Source organism: Schistocerca serialis, chromosome 4 (genome assembly GCF_023864345.2).
Source record: "Schistocerca serialis cubense isolate TAMUIC-IGC-003099 chromosome 4, iqSchSeri2.2, whole genome shotgun sequence".
NCBI lineage: Eukaryota > Metazoa > Arthropoda > Insecta > Orthoptera > Acrididae > Schistocerca > Schistocerca serialis.
Genome location: NC_064641.1, coordinates 241,614,263 through 241,632,684, shown reverse-complemented (window position 1 = coordinate 241,632,684; position 18,422 = coordinate 241,614,263). Strand labels below are relative to the sequence as shown.

Here is an 18,422-nt window from a genome sequence, read left to right as displayed (position 1 = left end):
CACTAATTTAAAGAGGCTCTTATTATCTTATTTTTTTCTGCGGGTTATGCAATATTATAGAGGAGAGTATGTAGCTAAAGAGCCAATGACGTCCGATTGTGCAATGTATCCGCGTTATTTCGTGTTCTGGTAATGTTCCGGTTGCATATTAACTCTCCTTCGCACCTTTTTACGAGAGACAAGAAGAAGCTGCAATAAATTCTAGAAGCTACTGAACCGATGGATCTGAGTAGGAAGAAGTGCAGGGTTAATGGTCCGCACTTATTAAGCACCCAGTTGAGTAACAAGAACAGATGAAATGAATCACGTAAATAAATTTAATTTGAAAGTTCTGAGCCCTTCGGAAGAGAAGAAAATCACTGGTCGGGGCAATACATAAGTCAGTAAGCTAATCTTGTGGTGTCACTGCCAGACACCACACTTGCTAGGTGGTAGCCTTCAAATCAGTCGCGGTCCGTTGGTATACATCGGACCCGCGTGTCGCCACTATCACTGATTGCAGACCGAGCGCCGCCACACGGCAGGTCTAGTCTAGAGACTCACTAGCACTCTCCCCAGTTGTACAGCCAACTTTGCTAGCGATGGTTCACTGTCTACATACGTTCTCATTTGCAGAGGCGACAGTTTAGCATAGCCTTCAGCTACGTCTTTTGCTACGACCTAGCAAGGAGCCATATTCAGTTACTATGATATTGATATTGTGAATCATGTACCGTCAAGAGCGACGTCATCATAAATGGATTAAAGTTAAGTATCAAACTAGCTACGTCCGCTTTCTGTATTCTAATTCCTTGTCATGCTCCAGACCTCACGTCAGTATAGTTCTTCCCTCCTCGCGCCTGCCTGCGTGAGCTAAAACGCGTGCATATCGGCCTCCTCTAGTAACACGGTGTTGGCTCTTCTGCCAACACAACAAATCTTCTGCTAAGGCTAGCCAAAGTCTATTTCTTCAGACGTTACCCAATGCTGGAGCGGCTAATTAAGAAATAAACGCAGTCAAATCTGTGTGCATCACTTCCTAATGATCTCTTTGCTGATTAGATCCCGTTGGGAAAAAGTACCGATAATACTTTCTGGGCTAGTTGCATTCTGATAATTCTGTCTACATACAATCGGCGACATGCAATTACTTTCGTTCGTCAAAAACGAGTTATTTCTGTCTTACGTACACTCGTCATGAGTTACGATAAAATGTGAGAAAATTATTAGTGTATAGGCATGAATGCAATTTTTAATACATCCATAACTGGTTTAGTATTGTGAAGTATTCCTTTTCGACTTCTCCAGCTTCCGTTGTCTGTGACGCTGCCAGCTCAAGTGGAGCATGGTAATCAATGACAATGTTATTACAATTACGTATTAGATGATGAAAATAATGTGACACAAAATTCGGATTTTTTCATTTGTGTTAACTACAGTGAGCAAAAAAAGTATGAGCAAAAAAAGTACAACTCTTGGAGGAGAACAAATTATGTCTTCAACTTACCTTTTAATCCGTACTAAATTCTACAACTTAGGTTTCGTTGAATTAGCGTGGCGGCTTTACGTGGACAGCTTCTGAACCCACAACTCCACTAAATCCACATATTTTCTCCCTTTTTCCTCACTCATTTCTTTCCTTTCTCTCCCTGCCCCTCTTTCTTAGTTACATTCACCACAAAAACAGTAAACCTGGATAGGTACTCAATGAAGAAATGTGGTTAGGTATTTAGAAATATGCTTGGCTGATAATAACATTTGGTCATCATGGTTAACACTTCTTCCAGATTTGTTTTGAGGAGTATTTGTAAATTCGATAACAATCCGCGATCGTTTTATTTTAGTTACAGCAGATATAAAATCCGAGCATGAATATCAAGAACGAAAGTTAACTCCATTATTAATTTAGGCTAGGTGAGAATTAAGTGATTGAAATAGGATTCTGACCTTTTTTTGTTTCCATATCAATACAAACAGTATTGTGTACTGCTGAGAAACTTAGGAGAAAAGAGAAGTCTGAAATAAGCTCAGATCTGAAGTAAGTCAAAGGCTAAACACGCGAGCTCGGTTGCGCTAAACCGAGACGAAATGTTCACAGCTTGTAAAACTTTCAACATAGCTGCTAAGGTACAGTGACAGTGTCAGAATTATATTAGAACAAATAAGCCCCGGGACACCAATATTAAGTCAAATTTGACCAGGTTTCGACGCTACTATGAGCGTCGTCTTCAGAATTAGACTAACTGTTCTAAAACATATTAGGTATATAATACATTATATAAATTAAAGTTTGAACTGACTGTAAAAAGATGCAGTACTTACAAGTCACATTTTAAAAAAGATCTAAGACGGAAAGGCGACGTCATGAATAGTTGTGAGACGGCGAGCCGCTAAGGGCTGCTCGTACTGTGAACAAGGGTTGCAACAAGACTGAGGTGCCCATGTTAGAAAGTGTGGGCAAGTAAACATGGTGTAGCTACGAGCACCATCTAGTAGCCGCAGAAACCACTAGGCTTCTGTACATTCAAAATTAGACACATGAAATTGTGATGCAGCTAATTTTGGCATAACGTAAGCACTAATAATAGTAGGATGAAGTTACATATTTATCTGCTTTAAATGGGGATACATTTTGTAACGTAAAAAACGTTAGTTATGACATACAAGAAAACAGCAAAGATGTGGTAGGAAAACAAAATTTCGGTAAACTGCATCAGGAAAACTGAATCAAAGATCAAACAATGGCTTTATAGAGTCGACAAAGTTTTTGTTTCTCAGCTGCAGCTGTTTGATGCCATCATGACGAGAGAGTTGTTTGAAAATCTCCAATTCCTCTAAGAAATCTAACCTACGCACCTTCTTTTCGGTATGCAGAATATTGTTATCGGCTATGGCTTTAGGTACGTGTCCAGTAATTAAGAGATGATCGGCAAAGGATGAATTTAAAGGACCGGTGCCGTTCTTTAGAAAAGATGTTCTTCATATCTGATGGTGAAAGCACGTCCAGTTTGCCCTATTTAATAGGAGGAGCAGGTATCGCCGATGATCTTATAAACGCCAGAACTTTCTGTAGGGGAGCGAATGGATTTCAAATTATGAATGAAGTTTCTCTTTAGGTTATAATTAGTAGAGAATCATTTTTTTGGGTTAACTTCAGTGCATGAAGTGTTGAGCGCTGTAGTTCTTGCAGTTTTCTTTTTTAGGATATCGTCCACAATGTTAGGCGTACATTCATTATGACTGCTATGGTTTTAAGTAAATTAATCTCTTCATTGAACTTTCCTGTTGAAAGTGTTAGCCTTTCCGGCTGAGATCTTTTTTAATATGTGACTTGTAAGTACTGCATCTTTTTACAGTCAGTACAAACTTTAATTTTATTAATGTATTATATACCTAATATGTTTTAGAATAGTCGAATTCTGAAGACGACGCTCATAGTAGCGCCGAAACCTGGTCAATTTTGACTTAATATTTGTGACCGAGGGCTTCTTTGTTCTAATATAATTCTGACACGGTCACTGAACCTTAGCAGCTATGTTCAAGGATTTACGTTTCTTACCTGCCCAGGTATCTAAGGCTGCTTCTAAATATAAAGAATTAAAAAAGAAAATTTTAAATACAAGTATGGCCATCTATTTTAACAAGCAGTGTGAAAAAAGGGGACTTGTCCCGACTCATACAAATGCGTACATAAATATTTCTGTATCTAAGAAAAATCCAAAATCCTTTAGACCTATCATTAAGAATATTCTGTGTAATCGGATAAAAGAGCTGTACGCTAAAAAAGACCGTCTTAACGAAGAAGCATATCATTTGTACTTAAATATCACAAACACTTATCGTGTTAACTATAATTTTAATATTGACGACGTGTGGACGCAAATTAACAAACATCTAGAGATTTGTAAAATCAGTTTCAATATATTTCAAAAAAGCAGTCACGTCTTTGATAAAAGAATTTTAAATAAAACCAATATCGTCTTTACTGAGAATGAAAAAGTCCTGTTAGGAAAAGGACTAAAATACAATGTCAGGCCTAGCCTGTCAGACAGAAATGTGAGAGAAAATATGCTTGTTGATTTAAAAATCGGTCTCGATTATTGTAAGACAGACAATGCATCTCAAGCCAGGATTGCGTATGATGAAACCCGCATGCAAGAGAAAAATGTAGCTACTTTGTCTAATGCTACGCATAACGACAGAATTTTAGTAACTTCCATTAATAATAAACTTAAAACAGCAAATGCTTTAATAACTAAATCCTATAGATGTTGTTGTCTAGGCATTGCTTATATTTCTGAGTATATTTCTAAAACTGAAAATTTCTTCAGTGAAATCAACATGTCGGATCTGCATGATGATCCGCCTCCTAAATTACAGAAATAAGTAAGGTCAACTATTAACAATGCATAATTTCTTATAAAACCTTTCCAAAAGAAACTACTCATCAATATGAACCATCAACCCACTAAACTTCGGTCCCAGTTCAAAATTCATAAACCTAATGATCCAATACGTCCAATCTCCAATAGCATGGTTAGCGCATATCACGATTTGGCCCGATTTCTACACGAAACTTTGAAAAAATCTTTCGTTTTCGAAAATAATTATTCCGTTCCTAACAGTCACGTTTTGGTCCAAAATATTAAAAACTTAGTATGCAGTTCAGACACCAAGCTCTTTTCCCTAGATATTAAAAATCAGTATACCAATGTCCTGGTACGTGAGACGCTCATCACTGTGGAAGAAAATTTACATCAATTTAGAAGAGATCTGTCCGACGAACAGATTACCGATTTTATGAATCTCATTAATGTCGTTGTCAAGTACAACTACTTTGAATTCAACGGACAACTGTACCAGCAGTCTGATGGGCTCGCTATGGGCAAGCCTTTAGCCGGCATCCTTGCCGACATCTTTATCAATTCCTTGGAAAAAAAGCTGTTTAACAGTGTCTCAGCCGCTTCCCGAGGTATCCTTTCTTACACAAGATACGTTGATATATTCTAGTCATCTACAACGGAACCGCCGATGGAATTTATCATATATTTAAACTTTTTAACGACCTCCATGAAAAAATTTCTTTCACTATTGAACTCGAAAACGAAAACCGCCAATTACATTATTTGGACTTGACGCTTACAATACAAGACAATAACATCAGTTTCAATATTTTTCGAAAAGAAACGTATACTGACCAAATCGTGCCTGCTTCCTCTTTTCATCCACAGTCTCAAAATATTGACTTCTTTCGCTGTACTGTCCATCGAGCCACCTCCATACCACTTTCAACAGAAAAGTTGAAAGAAGAGATTAATTTACTTAAAACCATATTTTAATTTAATTTACTTAAATTTACTTAAATTTACTTAAATTTACTTAAAACCATAGCAGTCAATAATGAACGTTTTTCTATTCCTTTCATCGGACCCATTTCCTATCAGATTCAGCGCATGCTTCGCAACAAATACAACTGCAATGTTGCCTTCTCTACTAATTATAATCTAAAGAGAAACTTCATTCATAATTTGAAATCCATTCGCTCCGCTTCAGAAAGTTCTGGCGTTTATAAGATCATCTGCGATACCTGCTCCTCCTACTAAATAGGGCAAACTGGACGTGCTTTCACCATCAGATATGAAGAACATCTTTTGTAAAGAACGGCACCAGTCCCCTAAATTCATCCTTTGCCGATCATCTCTTAATTACTGGACACTTGCCTAAAGCCATAGGCGATAACAATATTCTGCATACCGAAAAGAAGGTGGGTAGGTTAGATTTCTTACAGGAATTGGAGATTTTCAAACATCTCTCTCGTCATGTTGGCCTCATTCTCAACGAACAGGTGCAGCTGAGAAATAAAAACTTTGTCGACTCTATAAAGCCATTGCTTGATCTTTGATTCAGATTTCCTGATGCAGTTTACCGAAATGTTGTTTTCATATCACATCTTTGCTGTTTTCTTGTATGTCATAACTAACGTTTTTTACGTTACAAAACGTATCTCCATTTAAAGCAGATAAATATGTAACTTCATCCTATTATTATTAGTGCTTACGTTATGCCAAAATTAGCTGCATCACAATTTCATGTGTCTAATTTTGAATGTACAGAAGCCTAGTGGTTTCTGCGGCTACTAGATGGCGCTCGTAGCAACACCATGTTTACTTGCCCACACTTTCTAACGTGGGCAAATGGGTCAAACGGCTCTGAGCACTATGGGACTTAACATCTCAGGTCATCAGTCCCCTAGAACTTAGATCTACTTAAACCTAACTAACCTAAGGACATCACACCCATCCATGCCCGAAGCAGGATTCGAACCTACGACCGTAGCAGTCGCGCGGTTCCAGACTCTAACGTGGGCACCTCAGTCTTGTTGCAACCCTTGTTCACAGTACGAGCAGCCCTTAGCGGCTCGCCATCTCACAACTATTCATGACGTTGCCTTTCCGGCTTCGATCTTTTTTAAAATGTGACTGCATCTTTTTACAGTCAGTTCAAACTTTAATTTTATTAATGTATTATATAGCTAATATGTTTTAGAACAGTTAGTCTAATTCTGAAGACGACGCTCATAGTAGCGTCGAAACCAGGTCAATTTTGACTGTCAGTTGTTTGTGTTGGTCATATGGATTGATTTCAAAACGCAATAAAAGCCATTTTATGAATCAGATTTTTTTTGTTAATTTTAATAATATAGGTACATTTGGCCAAGTCGTGTACTGGAAATCACTTATTACTCTGGTCAATAAGTACATGCAAACCGCGACTGCGCCAGGCGACGTACTAGATTCCCTGGGCCCCTCAGATGATGTGAGAACATCCAGTCCCCATGGCGATCTGCATGCAGAGATGCGTGTGCTCTTGGACCTTTCGACCGTTCAGTGTGGCAAATTCATCACAATGACCTTCATTATCATCCGTATAAATTGGCGACTCTGCATGAACTCTACGAACGCTACCCCAGTTCTTGGAGAAACGCATGTGTTGCACCTTTCAAAAACGTTCCTGAGTACGTGATTCTTTTCATCAGTGACGGAGCCCATTTTCACTTGACTGGATGTGTCAGCAAAGAAAACATGCGCCATTGGGCCGAAACCGATCCCCGAGCATTGCATCAAAGGTCTCTAGGAATTTTTAAATTCTGCATTCATGTCAACCGTTGAAACATCCACAAGACCGGAACGCCAACATTCGGGCAAATATTGGCAATAGACGCCTAGCTATGCTGGCAAGGATAAGCTCCAGAAATTGGTTTATTCAGTGCATCGGCAATGGGAGGCGTTACCTACAGAACATGAAATTTAAACTGTGTAAAATAAACTTTATATATATATGTACCTACGTTACTAAAAAATAAAACAAAATTCGGATTCATGAATGGGCTGCGTTTCGACATCAGGAAGTTACGTTGTCGCACCCTGTATAAGGGAGGCCAACAGTGGAATCTTCACAAGTCGCATGGAAGAGGTATATGATTTAGTGTTCTGACGTACTTAGATGAGTTTGAATGAAACAACTTCTAAATATTTATCTGTTAGAACAATCAGATAAGAAATATCGTGAACATAAGACAGAAAAGTAATTTTCGGCGGAAAATGCTAATACGTTTTCTTAGCAAATGGACCAAGCTGATTTGATAAAACTGTTTAAGAACTTAGTAATTTATGCTGCTAATTAATTTTTCCACAAACGTTTTTTCTCAGTCGAAAGTGCGTGAAGATTGTGGTTATAGAGGACTAATTTTGGATACCTGTTGTGTACGAAGGTAAATTTTTTCAATGCATTGTATTCTAAATGTAATTGTATGTAATTTTACGTGATTTAGGTTCTTCGGTTCTAGAACTGCCAACGTAATGATGTTTCGAAGCGCAACTCATCATTACTCACTGGACACTCAAACGGTGTTTCTTCATAGAGCAGAACAGAATCTGTTCTTGAAAGGAAGAAATCTGCTATAGTTAGAAATCCAAATCTAGAGGCTGTGGCGTGAGATACATTTCATTGTACGTCTGACTACCACTCTGCGCTTAGGTGGTAGGAATAAGACCGGTTTCCGACGTCTGCGTAGCTTGTTATCGCTCTTTACTGGTAAGTAAAAGAAGTGATGACGAATTGTGCAGGTAAGGCAATTTTTGTAGTGTGAGCTGCGGTTCAGGACTGTTTCACGGTTACAGAAAAAAGCGTGAACGTAGGATGTTTGTGGTTAAAACAGAAAATTAGCACTGTTTCCAGAAAATGATAATTTAAGGTGGTAGTAATTTTGTAGGGACAAGTTTATTTCTCTCTTAAGCCATCACGGTGCTTTAGGACTGGTTGTATTTTCTGCCTCTTCCGGATACGAGCAGGAGTACCCAGACGACAGACGATAATTTGTAGGGAGAGGCGGGGGACAGTACTTGAGGATATGGAGCATTTTCAATGTTATGGGAGATGAATGGCGACCATGTTGAGAACATGCGTAATACCGATATAAAAATCGTTTTCTTGAAGGAAAAACAGCTGACTACACTATATTTTTTACTTTCGCTGAGAGCTAGGCTGAGGGGGTTGTGAGCGCTGACCAATGTTACCCCAAGTATGAGAATCCTGGTATACACGTTTTTTTTTTCCTTGAAGGGAATAACGTTGCATTACCCCATATTAAGGTGTACTTGCCAGCCTTAGCTCCGATCTCATTGCGTGTTTTACCGAACAGATCACCATCATAGGCAACATCTCTGAAAACCTGAGCTGTAATTAATTCTATCGGCTATGCAATTGATGTATGTCGTGAAGATCAAAGGTCCTATTATATAACACTGGGGTACTCCACATGTTACTTCATTTTGTAGGTGGGTGACACAAACCAGATCATGAATGACCGCTCTCAAAATACAGGTCAAAGACACAAAAGCACGGCGTGTTGGTGCTAACCAACCATAAGATTGAAGATCTCAGAAGAAGAAGAAGAAGAAGAAGAAGATTCGTAGATGGCTCTCCTTCCGCGATAGATGCACGACTGCTCCGACCACTTGTACTGCAGCGCCGAACCATCTGAGTAAGCAAATGGAAAGTGACGACCAAATCAATGTATAAACTTTTTAACGGAGGACGTCACGTAACATCAGACGATCGAATCATCTAAACATTTGATGTGTATGGAAACTACAGTCAGTCATTGCTAATGAGAGATAAGTGTGACACATCACTATGTGACAATGAAAAATATGAGACTGCGTAATTTATGAGAGATGTAAAACCGTGAATCAATTTTGTTTTTCTTGTGACACGCACTTGTACCAGCAAGTTTGCATCATCAAAATATCTTCTGCAGTAGATTATTTTGTTTGAGATGTGCTGGTTGGTTGAGAAGAATTTTTGTTCTATTTGGTTGATCAAAAAATCAGTCAATATTCCAGCTAAGCCACTTCCCATTGCCAAACCATCATATTGTTGGTAGGACTTGTTGTTGAAGCTAACGTAATTATGCTCTAGAATAAGTGTAAGTATTTCTATGAGTTCATAGATTTCTGCAATAGTATTTTTCTTGTATTTAAGCAGATTGTTTCTCATAATGTTAATAGTGTCTTTGACAGGGATATTCGTGTATAGGCTGATATGTCTAGTGATGCTAATTTAACTGTTGGTGTGATGTGGATGTCTTTAAATAAGCTTATGAGTTCATGTGTGTTATGGACACTGTATTTGTTTTCAAATTTATAGAATTTGGTAATGAGGTCTTTCAGTTTATGGCATATGAAGTATGCAGGGCTGTTTCTTCTGTTAACAATCAGGTGAATGGGACAATCTTCTTTATGAACCTTTATCTGTGCAAGCTGGTGCTGGGGCATTCATTGTTATACAGTTACATACTTCATATTTGTTCAGTAAAACATTGCAGTTTTGTAGTAGCTTACGGAGTTTGCTTTGGAATTTTGATTGCAGGATCTGACTTTATTTCAGTAATACTGTTGCTATGGAAAATTTTTTAGGTTTTCTCTATGTATTCTCTTTCATGCATTACGATTAAAGAACTTCGTTCGTCAGCCTTTACTATGAGTGCTTTACTTTCAGTTAGTTTACTGCTAATAGTTTTCACATCTTTAAGTTCAGTGCAAGAATTAAGGTACCCATATTTGAAACCAGCAGTATGTTAGAAATATTTGGGATGGAGCAGTTTCTGTGTAATTAACAAAAATGTAATCAGCGTTGTTTATTCAAAGTATTTCGACGATATTTCTTTACAAACAGAAATATTGAGGTTTAACAGATATCATATTCAATGCATTCCATTTTTGAGTACCAGATGATGTTAATTTTTGTAAATGTCGATAAATTATATAACTGTAATTAACGAATTTACTGTATGTAACAATGCACTAAATGCTATAAAAATTACGTCAGAAGAATAAGAGAGGGACTAGGACGGCCAGGAAAACATAAATTTTCGAAGGGGACACTGTAACATAATACATAGTACACGTGAAACAACAACTGTTTTTATACGGTTATTGAGAACCATGCAGATGCCCAGTCTGTTTTCCCTTAACGAACTTCCAGGAAACAGGATATGCAATGATGCATCAAGAGCATCAAAATGAGGGTAATCTAGTTATCCTTCTGAAGATACTGAGTTACAACTACGAATTTGCTATAACTTTCATTTCACCTGACGTTAATATTGGTAGAAGTTGGTAAACTTTCACTTAACTTTCTTTTTAGGGGAACATTTCTATCATTTTTTTAACTCAGAATTGCAGGTGTACTACTACATGGTGGTGCGAGCTGGGACAGTGATTTAATTCGGCTAAAAGTATTAAAGTTCATTTCTGAGTTTCAGTTTGACAAGTTTTAACATCAAGATTGAAAGACAACTTCATATGGAAAGTACAATTCTTGACTGGACGCTGGAATCATTTGATACTAAAAAATTTCGTGGATGTGAAAACTGAACAGTGGAATTAAGGGAACCAGTGACTACAATCTACTGGAACATCGAAACTACGGAAGTATTCCAATTACACTTATTTCATCTTCTCTTCGACGTCGTAATCAGTAGGTCGTGTGAAAAACTTTGTGTATTGAGTTGGGGTTGGTTTGTTTGGGGGAGAAGACGAGACAGCGAGGTCATCGGTCTCATCGGATTAGGGAAGGACCGGGAAGGAAGTCGGTCGTGCCCTTTCAAAGGAACCATTTGCCTGGAGCGATTTAGGGAACTCATAGAAAATCTAAATCGGGTGGCCGGACGCGGGATTGAACCGTCGTCTTCCCGAATGCGAGTTCAGTGTGCTAGCCACTGCGCCACCTCGTTCAGTGTTTATGGAGTGTTTTCTTGCTTTTTAGTTAGTTTCTTTATGTTTTTTGCGAGAAACAGCACTGTTGAGTGGAGAGATAAGGAGATTGAAAATTTGACACACGATAATAAAGTGAAAAACGTAAAAAATAAAACAGAATAAAAAATTAGACAATAGTTTGATCAACAAGGGAAAGAACTGATCTGTTAGATAAAAATTTGTAGATGCACGATCAGGCAGTAAAATGCATTAGGAAAGATCTAGACAATGTCAAGATTCAGGCAGAGAAAACATCACAGACCAATGAGGAACTGGAAGTAGAACTAAATGATTTTAAAACACCTATACGCAGAGAGCATAGTAAATTTGAAACTCGTATTACTTCTGGAGAAAACGAAACTGAAAAACTTGAAGACAAACTGATGAAGGGGAGGATTACTATCTTTGGCCCGAAAAAAGCTTGTTCTTTGAGACTTTTTTTCTCGGGATGTGTTACAGATATCAATGTCAAAGTTGGTCAAAATATTTATTGATATATCCTCTACAAACTGGAATTTTTTCGATCGGAAATGTCTAAGAGAAAAGGCGGAGGTGCCATCGGAACGAAACAAAATTTCGATGTAAACCTCCACGCGCGGTATGTCATAGGTCAGCCGGCTCGTCTGAAATCAAAACTGAGTTGACGTTAGCGAAGTACGTAAGATTGTTTAGGAATTTTACCTCGCTTAAGTTATTTAGAACATAGGAAACAAAATTGCAGCCATTTAAAAAAATAGGGTTTTTTTCACAGATTATTCGAATTTGTCGGCCAATGAAAAATATTTATAGTTGATGGATCGGAATAAAAGTGGTACAACTCCTAGACAATTTAGTTAGCTTCGTCGGAAACAAAGAATCATGCCAATCGGTACAGTAGATTTGAAGTTACCATACCGCGCGATAAAAAGAAAGTCATTTCGAGAAAAACGCGTTTTAGTTTTGACTACATATAAATGCAATATTATGCAACTTACGTTCAATCCACTATTCAGGGTCCATAAACTAGTCCTTCCTCTTTCTCACAGAAGGCGTTCTGCTCGATCTGGGCCATCCTGCGCTGTTCCATAGCAGCTCGTACGGCCGCTGACGAGCGGTTTTCTGCCTCTTGAATCCGGTGGCCGTCCGAATCCTTGGCGAACTGCGTAGAATAGAGTCCCAGGGTGACGTCCATCGTTGTCACAGTCTTCAAAGTTGCTGAATACCCTTCGTTGAAGCTGCTCATTGCCAGTAAAGTCGCAATCTCCACAGTCTTCGCACCGGAATGCAAATGATTGAGGGCTAACTTCCAAACACATGCGTTCAAACTTTCAATTGAATTTTGTGTGTTTCCTCGCAAGCACCGGTAGAATAACTCGTCCTCCGAAAGAAAAAAAACGCGTGAAAAAGGCTGATTTCTGGCGCGTGTAGTTTTTTGTTCAAACGCGAATGACAAACATTTCCGGGGTGGATTCCAAACTTTTTATGGAGCCAAAAATGCAATTAAAAAATCGATTTTTTCAACCAAAAGATAGTAAACCTCCCCTTAAAGGAATTGAGCACACAGACTGGAACTCAAAAATCTCATATTTCATGATTAAAACTGAAAGCGACAGGTTCATTTTAAACTTGAGTGAAATCAGTAGAATATACAACGCAGGATTATCGGATGTAAGAGGTGATGTTTTTGCATGTGTTGGTAATACTTCAAAGGACATTGGGAAAAGCAGATGAAGCTGAGGAAAATGTTGCAACTAGAAATTTTTTAGTGACAATAGTAGTACTAGGAGCAGAATAAACATAAAGAGTTAAATGGGGGAAACAAAATTCGTCCAGTGGGCATCATTTGGCCATGCAACGGTAATTTTACTAATAGTAACTAAAGTTACTGCATATTTTATCTTGTACGGCTTATGTAAGAAAACAACAGAAAATAAAAATGGAAGCACTGTTCAAGACGATGATAGGAGACATTCAATACTCACATCATAATTTCAAAAAACCTTTGCACAAACTTTTAGCCCAGGTATTAGTGAGACACAGTGGAAGTCTTCGTGCACCAGGACACGTGTCTTTGGAAAATTTATGTGGTTGAGGAATTTTTATGAGATTCTGAAGTGAATGTGTCTTTTACATTTCCGATAAAAGCAAGATCGGGTATTTCTAAAATTACCACACGTATTATCTTGTGCTTCTAAGAAAACAGTACTGAATTTTGGACAAACCGAGAGGTGAACTGAAAGTAGATTAACAGAGGACCAGTTTTGCTTTGAGAGATGTGAGGGAACTCGAGAAGGCAATGTAGCACTCCGGTTGATAAAAGAGGGCTAGCTTGGGAAAAATTAGAAAACATATATTGTATTAGTAAATTTCGAGACGGGATTCAATAATATCGAATGGAACGAATATTTAAGTACTCAGTTAGGAACTATTGGCATTCCTAAATCATTGTACCTGCATGTAGTAGATTGGTCACTCACGAGAAACAGAATGATACATGAGGTCAAAATCAGGAATCTGATACGGAGGGTAGGTACCTATAACCATTTATAATCAACCCTTTCGCAGCAGCTGCTGGGGCCAAGCGTCCTGCCTGTTCCGCCGGGCCGGCCGGGGTGACCGAGCGGTTCTAGACGCTACACTCTGAAACCGCGCGACTGCTACGGTCGCAGTTTCGAATTCTGCCTCGGTCATGGATGTGTGTGATGTCCTTAGGTTAGTTACGTTTAAATAGTTCTAGGGGACTGATGACCTCAGAAGTTAAGTACCATAGTGCTCAGAGCCATTTTTTTGTCCCGCCGGCTTCCAGGGGGGAATTTTGCGGTACCGCGTGCCCAGCCCGCGAGCGGCTGACTCAGCCGGAAATGCCGCTGCTACCCATGGTCACTGTCAGCTGACCGCACGATCCAGCACGCATACAAGCCCTCTTCAACAATGCTCTTTATAAAATCAGTATCACGCTGTACGACCAGAGTAATGCGGGTTCCGATAACCATGAAAGACAGCTGCAGAACTAACGCACGCATTCTGTTTTAAGTTTATCCTGTGCTAAGAAAAAGTTACTTCAGAAAAATGGCATGAGCTTGTTTATTTTTAATTGGAAAATTCTGTAAATTGAGAATGATGGAATTTCATTTTCACTAGGTTGTGGTGGCAACAAACTAACAAAATTTTTATTAACGTCAGATAAATATGTTTCAAGATATATAAATTTAAACTGAGCAGGTCCTAGCACAACGCCCAGAAATCTTACCGTCTTCCGACCCGCGTGGTAGCGAGCGTTTCTGAGAACCTGCATCTGCTGTTACTGCACTGTTAACTTTTTGCAACATGTAATAAGTCAGTTCTGTAGGATAATTCATGCCCTTCAGATCATACATGTTTGTGTCTTCTGTCTTGTGTAGATTACCAAATTAAACTGCATCTGTTAGATGAAGTTGTAAGCGTATAGGGCCCAGAAGCAAGTGAATGCTGTAATGTTTCCCTACGTTAAAAAGAAGGGAAAAAAATAAAAGCTTTGGCAGGTATGTAGCGTCTGGGCATTCTACGTGTAGGGTTACATGTGTGCCCAAAGCCACGAAAAAATTTATTTGTGATATGGAATGGTGGTGAACGAAGTGAGGGTTTATTTCGATGTGCGAGTTGTTTGTCATGGACAGAAAATCAGAATGACTCGAATTACTGTTACAAACAAGTATTCGCCGAAAGATAAAAGTGTCTCGTGCTAGATGATGGCTATAATATGCACATAAGGAATAAGGAACTAAGGTAACATTGAGAGAAGGTGACGGATTTCCTGGATGGGTAAATGTTAATCTTGGTCCAAAGACCCTCTGAAAAGTTGGGCTAATTCTAGCTCAGAAACGGAATAGACAAAGAATAAACGTGCCAGATAGATAGAGTCACAATGGTTGCGCAATGTGAATATGATTTCTATAAAAATAAACTGCTGCTAACATGAAGAAATATAAAGTTTTAATCTAGAGAAATATTCATGAAATTCTGTGTTTAGAGCAGAACTCTCTATGACTGTTGAAACAGAATAGTAAAGAATACATGAATGAAACAATTGGAAGCCTCTGAAGAATCATCAAGGCATTAGGTTAAGAGAGTTACAAAGAAGAGATTCTGCGAAGAATCGACGAGAAAAAATCTTTAATAAAAACTATGGAATGAGAATTGGTGGAATTGGCACTTTGAGGGTCTCTATGAGGAGATGGAACAGCATGTTGGCATAACAGAAGAAACAATGAATAGTAGTCGAAGTAGGCGAGGCAATGTTAGAGAAAGAGTTTGACGAGGCTATGGAGAACTTGACAATGGAGACAAGGCTTATGAAAATTCGAGCCATCTTAGGGTTCGCAGTTGCAGGAAAATCGGATAATGGTGCGAGACTCATTAAATTCTCGATAAAATTGGGTACAGTGTACAGGGAAAAGCAGGTAACGTACATCTAAAACAAACAAGTGGGAACCGACAAAAGAGATTTACAATTCAAACCTGTGCAAGGCAAGGATACAGTCTTTCTCCTCAACTTTTCAGCCACTACATCGAGAGGCAATGGTGGAAATAAAAGGAAAGAGGGATTAAAATTCAGTGGCATAATATCAACGATAACTTCGTCAGATTATATCACTATCCTCAGTGAAAGTGAGGGAAACTGGAGGACTTCTTCAGTGGAACAAATAGCTCGATGGGCACATACCTTGGATTGAGAATAAACCGAAGAAAGGTTAAAGGACTGAAGGGTGTCAGAAATTAAACACGGTCGTCAGGATTTACCATAAAAGATGTTAATTTATTGGAAACGTGAGCGTGAAGACATCGGAATATCCGATGAAACAGCCCGTTTTTCACGCAATTCCAAGAACTAATTTATCTTCAATCGACACTAAAGCTCATTCGGGTTGCTTAATTAACTGTTGTATCAGTAGGTTGGAGCCACGTATGTAATTTCACCGTTTGAATAACGAAATATAATTTTCAATAACGGCAATTTAAGCACTCATCAGTATTACATCCATCCTTTGCGAGGAACATGATGAATCAGTTTGTCTAATTACTATTAGAACGTTTCATTACGAAAATTGACACCAAAAATACTGTTTTCCAGGGCATATAAAAAAATCATAACTACACTCGTGATCCTAAATTATGGATAATTGCAGAATGTGGTGCCACACGTCGTGTCACTACACAGAACTGGCGCTAATAGCGTAGGCACATAGAGAACACACACGATACAGATATGTAAATCCAAGGTATTGGTGATAACGTGAGAAAACTGTCCAAAAACACATGTGCTACAAAACGCCACTGTTTCTTGTGCATGTACCCCGACATCAATATGGGATATCGCACGTCGGGTTGGCATACTCTTGATTAGGTGGTCGAGTAGCTGCTGGGGTATAGCATCCCATTCCTGCACCAGTGCCTGTCGGAGCTCCTGAAGTGTAGTAGGGGTGGGAAGACGTGCAGCGATACGTCGACCAAGAGCATCCCAGACGTGCTCGATGGGTTTTAGGTCTGGAGAACAGGCAGGCCACTCCATTCACCTGTTTCAAGGTACTCCTCCACAATGGCAGTTCGGAGGGGTCGCGCATTATCATCCATCAAGAAGAAGGTGGGACGCACTGCACCTCTGAAAAGGCGGACATACTGGTGCAAAATGACGTCCCGATACACCTGACCTGTTACAGTTCCTCTGTCAAAGACATGCACCAATCATAATCCCAAGCCACACCACCAAACCACGACCTCTATACAGGTCCCTTTCAAGCACATTAAGGGGTTGGTATCTGGTTCCTGGTTCACGCCAGATGAAAACCCGGCGAGAATCACTGTTCAGACTATAACTGGACTCGTCCGTGAACATAACCTGGGACAACTGTTCCCATGATCATGTACTGTGTTCTTGACACCTTGCTTTACTGGCTCTCCTGAGACCAAGGTTCAATGGAATGAACCTTGCAGGTCTCTGAGCGAATAAACCATGTCTGTTCAGTCGTCTGTGGCTGTGTGTCTGGAGACAACTGTTCCCGTGGCAGCGGTTAGGTCCCAAGCAAGGCTACCTGCAGTACTCCGTCGCCGTCTGCGGGCACTGATGGTGAGATATCGGTCTTCTTGTGGTGTTTTACACTGTGGACGTCCTGTACTGTAGCGCCTGGACACGTTTCCTGTCTGCTGCAATCGTTGCCATAATCTTGAGATCACACTTTGTGGCACACGGAGGGCCCGTGCTACGATCTGCTGTGTTTGACCAGCCTCCAGTCGCCCTAGCATTCTACCCCTCATAACGTCATCAATATGTGTTATTTGAACCATTTTCGACACACAGTCACCTTTAGCACGTCTGAAAACGTCTGCACACTTACCCGCTGCAACATACTCTGGCGTGCACCAACACACCTCTGCGTATATGGACTGCTGCCAGCGCTACCGTATGACGACCGCAGGTCATCATGGTCATACCCCGAGGTGATTTAAATCCACAAACCGCCCACCAGAGCATTGTTTTACCATGTATCATCATTATCCTTAATTTATGAGGATTAGTGTGGGCTCTGAGCACTATGGGATTTAACATCTGAGGTCACCAGTCCCCTAGTACTTAGAACTACTTAAATTGAGGATTAGTGTATTATGTTATTTGAGATCTAGTAAAAATGGTGTCGGGACAACAGAAAGCGTTTTGTGTTCTACGTTTTGTACAGTGCGCGCCAGTAGTAACTGTTCAGCGCGACTTTCGTATTAGGTATGGCGTAGATCCTCCTAAAGCACACAGCATTAGACGATTTCATGCACAATTCCGAGAAACAGGTTGTTTGTATTAATATTAATAATTTTCGCCTCCCAAACATTAACTTACCCCAAATAGTAAATGCCTGATTGCCAGAGTTATCGAAGAATTGTAAAGTAAAAGAAATGAACCATCGCAAAGCAGCGACAGAATATATTATCCTTTATCTTTGCCGTTCTTGCGCGGTGCCTGTAAATCTCTAGGTACATGTATTGATTAATGATATAAAAAATAATTCTGTTGTTTCAAGACAAATGAGGCATTGGGCGCCTCACCTTTTACTGTTTGTATTCCATGAAACGTGGACGCGGACTTGCGGCGTTCCGCATCGGTATTTTATATTTTATGGG

At 39.4% G+C, this 18,422-nt stretch overlaps 1 protein-coding gene across 1 annotated transcript in view; it reads left to right on the top strand.

Moving 5' to 3' along the window:
* LOC126474379 (uncharacterized) overlaps window positions 1-13,071 on the top strand; it is a 39,553-nt gene extending 26,482 nt beyond the window's left edge. Inside the window, exon 4 of the mRNA XM_050101846.1 lies at window positions 12,987-13,071. Within this exon, the coding sequence (XP_049957803.1) occupies window positions 12,987-13,071 (85 nt within the window). The remainder of the gene's footprint in view (window positions 1-12,986) is intronic.
* Window positions 13,072-18,422: the final 5,351 nt, after the last annotated feature.